Below are 12,892 nucleotides of genomic sequence, written 5' to 3'. Positions count from 1 at the left end.
GGTTCCACTGTGGATGGCCGAATATATCACTTTTTCCAGTTTTTAGAATGAGTAGTCCAGGGGCTTTGAACAGCAGGAATTCTAATGTTGGGCACATAAAATACTTACATTCTAGAACTTTTTTTCTCTGTTGCCAGTGTAATAAAATCAGAGTATTTTCACTGACGGCTAATTGCTTGTGGCCAAATTTAGGGAGAAATTAAGTGGGTCTTCAGCAGGTTAATTTAAATTGTCCTTGTTAGAGAAGAGACTGGTGTGTTTCTCTCCCAGACTATTGTCGTTCTTTCCTTCTCAGGCCTATAATGCCAAGAACAAAAGCTTTGAAGATCCTCCTAACCATGCCCGTAGCCCTGGAAATAAAGGGAAGGGGAAGGGGAAAGGTAAGTCGTTATCCACAGGGTTCTTTTCAAGTCTGCCTTACGTAATTCAGGCTACTGATGAGTCATTTGGTATGAAAATGCCTCTGATGTTACCTCATTCTTTGCTGTTAATTCAGAATGAGCGTTTAGGGACAGCAGGTTAGGGCTCAGACTTGACTTTTGGCCTGTCTCCAGGGAAGGGCAAGGCAAAGTCTCAAACGTGCGAGCCAAGTGAACCAGAGACCGAAATTCAGCTGCCCAAGCTGCGGACCCTGGACGTGTTTTCTGGCTGTGGAGGGTTGTCGGAAGGATTCCACCAAGCAGGTAAATGCCATGGGGTTTTCTCTGCAGAGCTAGTAAAACCGGATCAGGCAGGTTCTACCTGGAAGGCCTTCCTGGCTCTGGTCCCGGTTCTGCCTTGAGCGTAATTCGAGGGGGTTCTTAGCACGTATCTGTCCTCGTATCTACCAGGCATCTCAGAAACACTGTGGGCCATTGAGATGTGGGATCCTGCGGCCCAGGCGTTCCGGCTGAACAATCCCGGGTCCACGGTGTTCACGGAGGACTGCAACGTGCTGCTGAAGCTGGTCATGGCCGGGGAGGCCACCAACTCCCGCGGTCAGAAGCTGCCTCAGAAGGGAGATGTGGAGATGCTGTGCGGTGGGCCGCCTTGCCAAGGGTTTAGCGGCATGAACCGCTTCAACTCTCGCACCTACTCCAAGTTCAAGAACTCCTTGGTGGTTTCCTTTCTCAGGTAAACAGAGTAGCAGCCCCTGTGCTCAGGACTGCCTGGCGGTGATTAGACTGCCGGCCCTGGGGTGTGCCAGGGTAGCAGCAGCTGGCTTAGCCGCTGTACCTGCTGAAGGCCACGTGTGGAGGGGAGGCGCCCGGCCTTTGCTTCCAGGGCATTCGCAGCTGGCTTCTTGCCAGGGAGACGGAGAGTCAGCAGGTGCAGCTTCCCAGCAAGCAGATATCAAGGATTTGGGTGTAGCTTCGGGTAGAGCAGGTCTTTCTCTTCACTTGGTGCGTGCGGATGACCCTCGTAGTCTCTCCCGCCTCCCACAGCTACTGTGACTACTACCGGCCCCGCTACTTCCTCTTGGAGAACGTCCGGAATTTCGTTTCCTTCAAACGCTCCATGGTCCTGAAGCTCACTCTCCGCTGCCTTGTCCGTATGGGCTATCAGTGCACCTTCGGCGTGTTGCAGGTAGGCTCTCTTGGGGAAGGGGGCAAAGGTGGGCTGACAGGTGTGGACAGGAGAGGGGCTCGGTGGTCCCTGCACCGCAGCAGATGGTCTCTACCTGAAGGTAGAGTTGAAAAGGACGGGCGTGCAGTGCCGTGAGCTGTGGGGGTGCCGGTGCGGGTGGGGGGAGACGGCAGGTGGGCCCGCACGCCCCACCGTGAAGCTCGCGGCGTCTGGGTCTGGGGAGCACAGAACTCGTGTGCCAGTAAGGCCACCTGCCTCTTCTCAAGAGTCACATCCTCGTGCCTGAGGAGGAGCCGTGTGTTTCCGGCCCCTTCCTCTTGAGAGGCCAGGGTGGTGGCCAGCTGTGGAACTCTAGTAGCAGTTTGATCCCTGCGGTGGGGGGCGGGTGAAGCAAGAATGGCAGAAGGATGCACAGACTAAACCGTCGCGGGTTAACGGTTCTCTCCTGGGTGAATGTACACGTGTACAAACCTCAGGAGGAGGTGGGAGACCGCCCTCCAGGAGCTACTGGGAGCTTTGTCTGCAAGGACGGAGATCTGGGGTGACCAGAGGGAACTAGGCTTGACCTGAAAAGCAGCTACCGTGTACGTGCCTGTTCAGTAATTAACAGCATAACTAGAGCTGAGACGGCGCTCTGACACGAAGCCTGGCTGGAAGGCAGTGAGGGAGCGTCTGCCCCCTACCCGGTCCAGCCTCCCTGGGTCTGGGGCTCACCAGCCAAACCTTGTTGGCAGCTCTTGTGACCGCCTACTGCTAGGTAGGCGGCAGGGCTCCGTGGCCTCTCTGCTCCCTCTTGTCTCCCGAGTGCTGAGACCACAGGGTCCCTCGCAGGGCTCTCGAGAGAGCCGGCTGGAATTGCCAGCAGGGCTTACTCCATCTTCTCCAGAGGCTTGTGGCCCTCACGTGGGATCTTTTGTCCCTCTTACTCGTTAAGAGTAATCCTGCCGAGGGGTGTCTGGGTGGCTCAGTTGGTTGAGCGTCCAGCGTCGGCTCAGGTCACGGTCTCACAGTTCATGAGTTCAAACCCTGCGTCGGGCTCTCTGCTGTCAGCCTGGAGCCTGCTTCGGGTCCACGTCCTCCTCTCTCTCTGCCCCTCCCCCCAAAAAATCAACATTAAAAAGTGAATCTGCAGACTTAACTAGGGGCTTGACTGTGCGTGTCTGGCCCTTTCCACAGGCTGGTCAGTATGGCGTGGCCCAGACCCGGAGGCGGGCCATCATCCTGGCTGCAGCCCCCGGAGAGAAGCTTCCCCTGTTCCCAGAGCCACTGCACGTGTTCGCGCCCCGGGCCTGCCAGCTGAGCGTCGTGGTGGACGACAAGAAGTTTGTCAGCAACATAACCAGGTAGGAGCCCCGCTCGCCCCGCCCGCCCCGCCGTGTCACGGTGCTTGTTACCCGGGAGGCGTGTTGGTGGAGGGTCTGTCGGGAGACCTGAACGGCGGAGAACGTGTTGGCGCGGACGGCGCAGCGCTTGGCCTGCCACACGAGTGCTTCTGACCTTTGAGTGAGCCGCACGCAGGCCGTGGCTGGACCTGGCTGTAGTCGAGAGCAGGGCCCACACCTCCGGGCCATCCCTGCATAGACCGGCTCTGAGAAGAACGCCGCCCGTGTGGCCTCGGGTGGCCCTTTGACCTGGGAGCTAGGTTGCCCCCCTGGAGAGGGCGGCATCGGCCGTCGGGACGTGGCACCTGTAACGTGCGGGACAGCAGCCTCCTGGGTCCCCAGAGGTGTCAGCTGCGTGCTGTGCTCTCGCAGGTTGAGCTCGGGCCCGTTCCGAACCATCACCGTGCGGGACACGATGTCCGACCTCCCCGAGGTCCGGAACGGAGCTTCGGCGCTGGAGATCTTGTACAACGGGGAGCCTCAGTCCTGGTTCCAGAGGCAGCTCCGGGGCTCACAGTACCAGCCCATCCTCAGGGACCACATCTGTAAGGTAATGGCGCCCTCCCGGCAGCGCCGGTGTGGTCGGGCCGGCGGCCTCGTGAGCAAGAACGTGTGGTTGGAGCCCAGCCAGGGCTGGGGGTGGGAAGCGGGACCTGATCCAGGCCCCGTCCAGCTCCTACTCTGCCCGTGGCCCTGAGCCCAGACCTCCTCCTCCTCCTCCTGCTTCTCTTCTTGCCACCGCTGTCTGTGCCCCCCGCCCCCGCAGCAGCCGCAGCAGCACAGTCACAAGGAGCGTCCGCTCCTCCCGGAATCGGTGTCTGGTCCCCGCTGCCTCTGACTCCCCTCATCTCTTGCCAACCCTGCTCTCTGTGTGTTCTCCCAGATACGCCAAACCCGCTCTTCCCCATCCGGTTCTCCTCTCATCCTGCGGGGCTCAGCCCACACGTCTCCCCCTCCTCCGAGAAGCCCTGTCGGCTTGCCCCAAGCTGTCCTCTCACCCATTTCCCCCCATTCTCTGCCACGTCCGTGCTTGGTTATCTTCAAGGCACGTGCAGTCTGCAGGTCGTCGGGTTGGGCTGCTCTTGGTCTCCCCCGATGGGATACGAGCCCCTCCTTGGTGATTCCTGGTCACCGTGCTGTTTCCGGTTCCTGGGATGGTGGCGCCCAGCCTACCGTGGGTGCTTAGACACTCCACGAATGATGTGACGGCCGGGGCCTGCTGTGACTTTTCAGGACATGAGCGCGCTGGTGGCCGCCCGCATGCGGCACATCCCTCTGGCCCCGGGCTCAGACTGGCGCGACCTGCCGAACATCGAGGTGCGGCTGTCCGATGGCACCATGGCCCGGAAGCTGCGGTACACGTACCACGACAAGAAGAACGGCTGCAGCAGCACCGGGGCCCTCCGCGGGGTCTGCTCCTGTGTGGAAGGTGGGGGCCCTGCTGTGCCGCAGCCGGGGGTGGGGGTGCTTCCCGGCCCCAGCCCCCTGGATTTGGAGGGAGCACTGTTGCCTGGGGTTTCCTAGCCGGAGGTACTGGGGGCTGCCACTCGCTGACCTGAGGACCTGGGCTGGGCGCGGACGTCCTGGCTTTAAATAGCTGCTGAGAGCATTTAAGCGATAAGAGCTTTGGGGACAGGGATTGTCGGCTGCTCGGTCCCTCCCGTTCTGTAACCACAGTCTCATGGCAGCCCTCTCTTCCAGCGGGCAAAGCCTGTGACTCCGCGGCTAGACAGTTCAACACCCTCATCCCCTGGTGCCTGCCCCACACCGGGAACAGGCACAACCACTGGGCCGGCCTCTACGGACGGCTCGAGTGGGATGGCTTCTTCAGCACGACCGTCACCAACCCCGAGCCCATGGGCAAGCAGGTGGGTCTGCGGGCCGCGGTGATGCCAGGGAGGGGACGGAGGCAGGGGCTCACAGTGGGGGCGGCCCCTGGGGAGCCTGCACGCCTCACCCCCCCTCCCCCCGCCCCCCAGCCTCTGCCGATGGAGACCGGCTCGGCCATTGAGGCCTGAGGCTGCAGTGCTTCTCCATGGTTCAGTTTCCCTCCTCCTGCCCCGAATGGCGGGCGGGCCCAGTCCCGTTCCCCTTCCCACCTCCCCTCTCCCTTCCAGGGCCGCGTTCTCCACCCTGAGCAGCACCGCGTCGTGAGCGTGCGGGAGTGCGCCCGCTCCCAGGGCTTCCCGGACACCTACCGGCTGTTCGGCAACATCCTGGACAAGCACCGGCAGGTCAGCCGAGGGGAGCAGGGCCGGCTCTTCCTCTGTCCCTGTGTGAGGCGCCGCTGAGCCCCTCCTCAAAGCGGCCCCGAGGGGAGAGAGGCCCCTCTGTCTGACCCAGGGTGCAGGTGTTCCCGGGGAAAGCAGGGCTCACGGGGTCACTTATGAGGGGACACGGAGCCCCTGGAGTTTATTGGCCGATTGGCCTCAGTATTGCCAGGAAGGGGGCGCCCGGAAGGAGAGAGCCTGTCACTGGGACCCAGAGTGCTCGCGGGTCAGGCTGTGGTTAATTAAGCACATTGGTTGTCACTTCACAGCTCTGAGGCAGGTTTAGCCCAAAGGAAAGTTCCAGGGCACTGAACTTGAGTGAAGGAGCAGACAAAATGGGCTCAGGGTGGGAACGAACCCACAGTTCCTCGCTGATACTCAGGGTGTTAAGTTTACTATTTCTTAATTACATGTATTTCCATCTAAGGAATGCCTGTTCATGGCTTACAAAGCAACAGTACCCCGGGGGTTCTAGCAACACCCCCCCTTCCTGTTCTCTGGAAAGAATCCCTCTTGGCTGAAAGTGAAGCATGGTGACCTCCATGTCGATCTGAGTTTTCTAAAGCCCGCTAAAGGTCCCTTTTCTGTGGGTGGGCCTGGACACGGGGTTCAGGGTGGGGAGGTAGGGCGGTTGGAGGGTCCCTGAGCCGTCATGGTGGAACCGGCTCCGGAGGCCCACGTGAACGGGGCTCACGTCATTGAGAAAAGGCTGCCACTGACCCCGGCCGTGCCAAGCCACGCACCGCCCTCCTTCCCTCCTTCAGGTGGGGAACGCTGTGCCGCCGCCTCTGGCCAAAGCCATTGGCTTGGAGATCAAGCGCTGTATGTTGGCCAAAGCTCGAGAGAGTGCCTCAGGTACGGTGGGAGCCGCTGGCGTGCAGGTCGGGGCCCGGGGCCCTTTCCTCAGGCTGCGCGGCCTGGCTCAGATGCCAACCCAGGCTGGGAACCTAGGGAACCCCTGGGAGCAGGGCACGGTCTCCCTCTGTTCACTCAGAGCTGCTGCACGTCTCACTTGGAGGGCCATTAACATCGACACCTGGCTGCTAACCTAGTTCTCGATTTTTCTTTTTTTTTTAAGTATGTTTCTTTTGCGAGAGACAGGGAGGGGGGAGGGGGAGAGAGAATTGTAAGCAGGGCCTGCGCTGTCAGCACAGAGCCCGACACGGGCTCGAACCCACGACCTGTGGGACCATGACCGGAGCCGAAATCAAGAGTTGGATGCTTAATCGACTGAGCCACCCAGGGGCCCCTAGTTACACTTGCCTGTTGCGTTGTGCAGGGTCGTGCGTGTTCTCTGCGATGACTCTACCTTTTATTTCTCTTTAGTGAAAATCAAGGAGGAGGAAGCTACCAAGGACTAGTTTTGCCCTCCCGTCACCCTTGTTTCTGGCACCAGGGATCCCCAACATGCACTGATGTTGTATTTTTAACATGTCAAAATCTGTCGGTTCAAATGTGTTGTACACGGTGTTTGTGGCCTTGGCTGACATGAAGCTGTTCTGTGAGGTTTGCTTATCAACTAATGACTTAGTGATCAAACTGTGCCGTACTTTGTGCATTCTGGATTTTAAAAGTTTTTTATTATGCGTTATATCAAATCTACCACCGTATGAGTGGGAATTGAGACTTTATGTAGTTTTTATATGTTGTAATATTTCTTCAAATAAATCTCTCCTATAAATCACCCTGGCTGGTGACTTGTAATTTACGAAGGGCTTCTGGCTGACTCTTGGCTGAGCCCGGATGAGAATGGGCTCTCAGAGCTGCAGGTGATCCCACAGACGTGTTTGTCCGAAGTTAGATCATTCCGCATGTGCTATGCCTGTGTTTGGGGCTGAGGGTTAACTTGTTTCAGTTCTGGCTGAGACCCAAGGGAATCTCGCTCAGTGTGGCTTCCAGGAGAGCCTTTTAAAGGAACGGTCTTAGTTGGCCTTCCCCATTGTAGCCCTTCTGTGCTCTAGAATGGACTGTGATGCCTGGTGGTGCAGCAGCCATCTGTGACCATGAGCGTGGAAGCCCGTGTAGTGGGTGAGGGGGGAAGAAGACAGGAGTCCCTCGGAGCCCTGGCCTGGTCCCCCCAGACAGACCCTTTATTTAAGAGTCTGTTAGGTAGGCTTTTTCCATCCTTTCAGCCTAATTCAATCCTACTGAATTCTAAATTTTTTTGTGTGTAATGTTTATTTATTTTAGAGGCAGAGAAAGCACAAGCGGGGGAGGGGCAGAGAGAGCCGGAGACAGAATCCGAATCAGGCTGCAGGCTCTGAGCTGTCAGCACAGAGCCCGACGTGGGGCTTGAACCCATGAACCAAGAGATCATGACCTGAGCCAAAGTCGGAAGCTCAACCGACTGAGCCATCCAGGTGCTCCGCCCCCCCCTTTTTTTTTTCTTCAATCCTACTAAATTCTAAAACCATCAAACCTCTTTGGTTTGTCTCTGGGAAAGGACTGCCTGTAAAATGCCAACAAAGCAGAAGCAGACAAAGAAGTGTCAGTCACCAGCACACACGACTGGGTCAGACTTTGGACTTGGCACATGTAAAAGCCTAGTGGGTACTCAGCGGCTGCCTGAGGTGTACAGACTTCTGGGGAAAACTTATCTTAAGGACAAGCCTGCCTTTCGAAGTATAGGGTCAGCCCTGATTATTCAGATATTCTTTTATGTCCCTCAACGTTTCAAAATTTCAAAGTCTTCATCTAGATACTGCCTTTTTTTGGGGTGGGGGGAAGCGAGAGCACACGGGTGGTCGGGAGGGAGAGAGAATCGTAAGCTGGCTCCCCACGCCCAGCGCCGAGCTGGACACAGGGCTCCATCCCACAACCCTGGGAAGGTGACCTGAGCCGAAATCGAGAGTCAGGGGCTCAACTGACTGAGCCACCCAGTCACTCCTAGGTACTGCATATTTCTTTAAAAAAATTTTTTTTGTAATGTTAATTTATTTTTGAGACAGAGAGAGACAGAGCATGAGCAGGGGAGGGGCAGAGAGAGAGGGAAACACAGACTCCAAAGCAGGCTCCAGGCTCTGAGCCGTCAGCACAGAGCCCAGTGCAGGGCTCGAACTCACAAGCCGTGAGTGAGATCATGACCTGAGCTGAAGTCAGAGGCTCAACCGACTGAACCACCCAGGCATCCCATGTACTACAGATTTCTTAACTGGATTCCTAGGTATTTAATCCTTTCATTCCTACCGTACATGGGATTTCTTTTTTGTTTTCTGGTGGGAGGCAGGGAAGAGGCTCCTTTCTTAAGCAGTGGTTCTTTGCTTCTACAGAAAGATTGACTCCTATTGATGATTGACTTTGTGTACTAGGTGGTTGTTTTGTTTCGTTTTACCTAGCCAACCTGAATTCCCTTATTTTCGTGATTTTTTTTTCCAGTTGGGAGTCTGTGTTTCGGGTATGCAACACGCTAACCAAGAACTTGAGGATTCACTTTAGCGTGAGTGGTAGAAGCTGTTTTCCGCTGTGGCTCAGCCATTAGGTCTCAGCTGGGCAGCGGGCTGTCCCTCGAGGGGTGGCCCAGGTGAGTGACTGCCTTTTGAGGCACACCTGCCTCCGTGTACCCCGAGAGCACTAGCCTGAGCCAGGCTGTGGACCGAGGGGGCGCTGCTGTGCTGGTGTGGGGCAGAGGGAGGGGACGTGGCTTCCAGCAGCTTCCGCTGCCCTGCCTGCCTGGCAGAGAATGTTCTTCCTTCTGTCAGAGTTTAGTTCAGCCTTTTCGTGGGAAGGAAACCCTAGTGGGATTGGGGACGTGACAAGAATAGTGATTGTAGTAGATTGCGGTACATTTGATCAGTGAAATCCCCTGATGGCTCAAAGCCTCGTGACCATTTGAGGTGACTTTTTTTTTCAACGTTTTTTTTTTTTTTTTTTTTTTTTTTTTTGGGACAGAGAGAGACAGAGCATGAACGGGGGAGGGGCAGAGAGAGAGGGAGACACAGAACCGGAAACAGGCTCCAGGCTCCGAGCCATCAGCCCAGAGCCCGACGTGGGGCTCGAACTCACGGACCGCGAGATCGTGACCTGGCTGAAGTCGGACGCTTAACCGACTGCGCCACCCAGGCGCCCCGAGGTGACTTTTTAAACGCAATGGCTGCACTTCGAGATCATTCAGAGGGGGAACTCAGGCCTTCCTTGTGGCACGAACTGTATTTAGTACGCAGGTGGTGCCCACCGGTGAGGAGAAAGCTGTCTGCAATAGAACGGCAGTTGATAGATGCAGGTGAGAGAATGGATTTCGATGATCCTTTTGTGGCCTCTGATCTAATGGACTCAGTCAAGAATCATGGCTGTGCTTGGGGGTCTTCTTCCTGTGACTGAACCTTGCTTTCTTCCCCTCAGGATTTCATTAAGGTGTGTAGATCTTATAAGCGCAGCTGAATTATTATTTTTTTTTTAACGTTTATTTATTATTTTTGAGACAGAGAGCAACAGAGCATGAGCAGGGGAGGGGCAGAGAGAGAGGGAGACACAGAATCCGAAGCAGGCTTCAGGCTCCGAGCCGTCAGCACGGAGCCCGACGCGGGGCTCGAACCCGCGAACAGCAAGATCATGACCTGAGCCGAAGTCGGGTGCTTCACCGACTGAGCCACCCAGGCGCCCCCTCAGCTGAATTACTTTTTACGCGTGTGCCTGCCTGTGTCATCACCCCTGCTCAGGTGGACGTGTTAGAAACTCTCATCACCCTGGGAGGATGCCTGGCACCCCTCCCTCCACCCTCAGAGAGCCTCTCAGTTCTGACTTCAGGTAGTGGTTTGAGGATTTCACACAAGTGCTATCGTGTGGGGCCACTTCCTTTGTGTCTCTGATGCGGATTCACGTCACCGTGGGTATTAGTTTGCTCCTTTATGGCTACATTGTGCCCGCTGTAGAGAAGCACACAGTTACCTCTGGCTTCCCATTCATCTGCCGATGGACTTTTGACTTGTATTATGGGCTCCATCGTGTGCCCCCAAAACTCGGGTTTTAGCCCTGACCCCTAGGACCTCAGAATGTGAGTGTCTTTGGAGATGAGGCCTTTACAGAAATAATGGAGTTAAAATGAGGTCATTAAGGTGGACCCTACTCCAATATAAGGACCATGTGATGACACAGGGAGAAGATGGCCGCCCCCAAGCCAAGGAGAGAGGCTTCGGGAGGAACCAGCCTGCCCGACGCCTTGACCTTGGACTTCCAACCTGCAGGAATGTCCTTGACCCCCAGCCTGTGGTGCTTTTGTGGTGGTAGCCCTAGCCCACTAAGCCAAGCGGTGCTTGGCCATTGTGAATAAAGTGGCTTTTAGCCATTGTGAATAAAGTGGCTACGGATGTTCGTGTGCACATTCTAACACGCGGGTCCTTGTGGACGTGCGTTTGTTTCTTATGGAAAATACCAAGAAGTGGAATTCGGTCTACATGGGGAGATCTAGCGAATCGCCACGAAGCTGCCGCGGAATCCCCGGAGGATGCATTCCGTGTGTGCGTGTCCTCACTCCCCTCCTCGTGCGCTTCGCACAGCTGGTTTGCTGCTGTCCTGTGGAGATTCTGGGCGTGGGAAGCATGTTGGTGCTACAAGGGAGAGCTGGAGGAGAGGGACTCGGGGGCTTTTTTTGTTATCCATCCACCCTCGGACTCCAGCTTCTCCCTACGTCCCTGTGCTCCCTTGGGGCCTCTTATTTTTCCTTGGGAGATACCTGACTTTTTGTAAAAGTGATACATGATGTTTGAGAAAAAGCATTTCGCTTATTTAAAAAAAAATTTTTTTTTTTTGGGGGCGCCTGGGTGGCGCAGTCGGTTAAGCGTCCGACTTCAGCCAGGTCACGATCTCGCAGTCTGTGAGTTCGAGCCCCGCGTCGGGCTCTGGGCTGATGGCTCAGAGCCTGGAGCCTATTTCCGATTCTGTGTCTCCCTCTCTCTCTGCCCCTCGCGTTCATGCTCTGTCTCTCTCTGTCCCAAAAATAAATAAACGTTGAAAAAAAAAATTAAAAAAAAAAAAATTAAAAAATAAAAAAAATTTTTTTTTCGGTGTTTATTTTTGAGAGAGAGACAGAGTGAGCGGGGGAGGGACAGAGAGAGAGGGAGCCACAGAATCCGAAGCAGGCTCCGGGCTCTGAGCTGTCAGCACAGAGCCTGATGTGGGGCTTAACTCGTGGACCGTGAGATCATGACCTGAGCCGAAGTCGGATGCTTAACCGACTGAGCCACCCAGGCGCCCCAAGAACTATTCCGGGGCGCCTGTGTGGCTCAGTCGATTAAGTGTCCGACTCTTGATTTCAGCTCAGGTCATGCTCTCATAGTCACGGGATTGAGTCCCATGTCTGGCCCTGTGCTGGGCATAGAGCCTTCCTAAATTTCTCTTTCCCTCTCCCTCTGTCCCTCCCGTGCTCATGCTCTCTCTCAAAAACAAAACAAAACAAAACAAAAAAACCAAAAAAGCATAAAGTGCGTAATTTTATGTGTATACCTTTATTTAAACCAAAATAACGTATACACATGGTAAAAAAATGTTAACTATAGGAGAAAAGTCCAAACAAAAACAAGCTTTCCTCCCCTGATGCCTTCCTCTTGGAGCATCCCTCAGACACAGTTTGAGATTTCTTTTCGGAAAATAGTTCGCATGTGTCTACCTATATGTGCTACTAAACATTTACACGAATGGGTCCCTATATCATCTGCCATTTTACATCTTGCTCCCTCCTCGTGTCTTGGAGATTTTTTTTTTTTTAAGCCACAAATCGGGAGTGCCTGGCTGCCTCGGTCAGTAGAGCATGTGGCTCTTGGTCTCGGGGTCATGAGTTCGAGCCCCATGTTGGGGGCAGAGATTAGATAAACTTTAAACATAACCACAAATGGATCCGGTTCTTTGAAGACTGCAGAGCATCACACAGATTGTGGCATAATATACTGTAATCTATTTAACCTATGAGCAGACAGATAGCATTTCCATTTTTTTCTGTCACGAACGAGACTGCACACGTATCTAATTTTTACATCTTCACATGCATTTGCAAGTTTTCTCACAGGTTGAATGACTTGCTTGCTCTAAAGAAACAGATATGGGTGAGATGGGTGAAGGTGATTGAGAGGTAGAAAGTTCCAGTTTTAAAGTAACCAAGTCACGGTGGTGAGAACATAAGGAAGGCAGTCAATAATATTGGAATAACGTGGTATGATGACAGATGGTGACTGCACTTCTTGTGGATGCTGCATTTGTGCAATTGTCAAATCGCTATCATGCACACCTAAAACTGATAGAATATTGTAGGTCTTTGCCACCATAAAACAAAATACACATATGTTCATTTCAAGTTTTAGTGGATGTTGTCTGTCGAATTTCCACCCAGAAAGTTTGCATTGGGGCGCCTGGGTGGCTCCGTTGGTTGAGCATCTGATTCTTGATTCCGGCTCGGGTCATGGGTCCCAGAGTCGTAGGATAGAGCCCCGAGTTGGGCTATGGGCTGACATCGTGGAGCCTGCTTGGGATTCTCTCTCTCTCCTCTCTCTCTCTCTCTCTCTCTCTCTCTCTCTCTCTGCCCCTCCCCTGCTCGCTCTTGCTCTCTCTCTCTCTCTCTCACAATAAATAAGTAAACTTAAAAAAAAATAAAGACCTTGTCTAGAAGAGTTGGTTTTGGAGGGCCACAAGCCATTGTAATACCTAAGGCCAAGAATTATTGTTGGCCCCCTTGGGAGCCATGTGGCT

General features: G+C 54.6%; 1 protein-coding gene across 4 annotated transcripts in view; it reads left to right on the top strand.

Moving 5' to 3' along the window:
- Window positions 1-6,902, top strand: part of DNMT1 (DNA methyltransferase 1) — a 46,807-nt gene extending 39,905 nt beyond the window's left edge. For all 4 annotated transcript variants that reach the window (XM_030299903.2, XM_030299904.1, XM_030299905.1 and 1 more), the window contains 11 exons: window positions 296-380; window positions 555-683; window positions 831-1,113; window positions 1,425-1,566; window positions 2,743-2,909; window positions 3,321-3,498; window positions 4,182-4,377; window positions 4,650-4,816; window positions 5,066-5,182; window positions 5,983-6,073; window positions 6,545-6,902. In XM_030299903.2, the coding sequence (XP_030155763.1) occupies window positions 296-380; window positions 555-683; window positions 831-1,113; window positions 1,425-1,566; window positions 2,743-2,909; window positions 3,321-3,498; window positions 4,182-4,377; window positions 4,650-4,816; window positions 5,066-5,182; window positions 5,983-6,073; window positions 6,545-6,579 (1,590 nt within the window). In that variant the 3' untranslated portion in view covers window positions 6,580-6,902. The remainder of the gene's footprint in view (window positions 1-295; window positions 381-554; window positions 684-830; window positions 1,114-1,424; window positions 1,567-2,742; window positions 2,910-3,320; window positions 3,499-4,181; window positions 4,378-4,649; window positions 4,817-5,065; window positions 5,183-5,982; window positions 6,074-6,544) is intronic.
- Window positions 6,903-12,892: the final 5,990 nt, after the last annotated feature.

This window comes from Lynx canadensis, chromosome A2 (genome assembly GCF_007474595.2).
Source record: "Lynx canadensis isolate LIC74 chromosome A2, mLynCan4.pri.v2, whole genome shotgun sequence".
NCBI lineage: Eukaryota > Metazoa > Chordata > Mammalia > Carnivora > Felidae > Lynx > Lynx canadensis.
The sequence above is the reverse complement of the archived record's forward strand: the minus strand, read 5'-3'. Positions and strand labels throughout refer to the sequence as shown.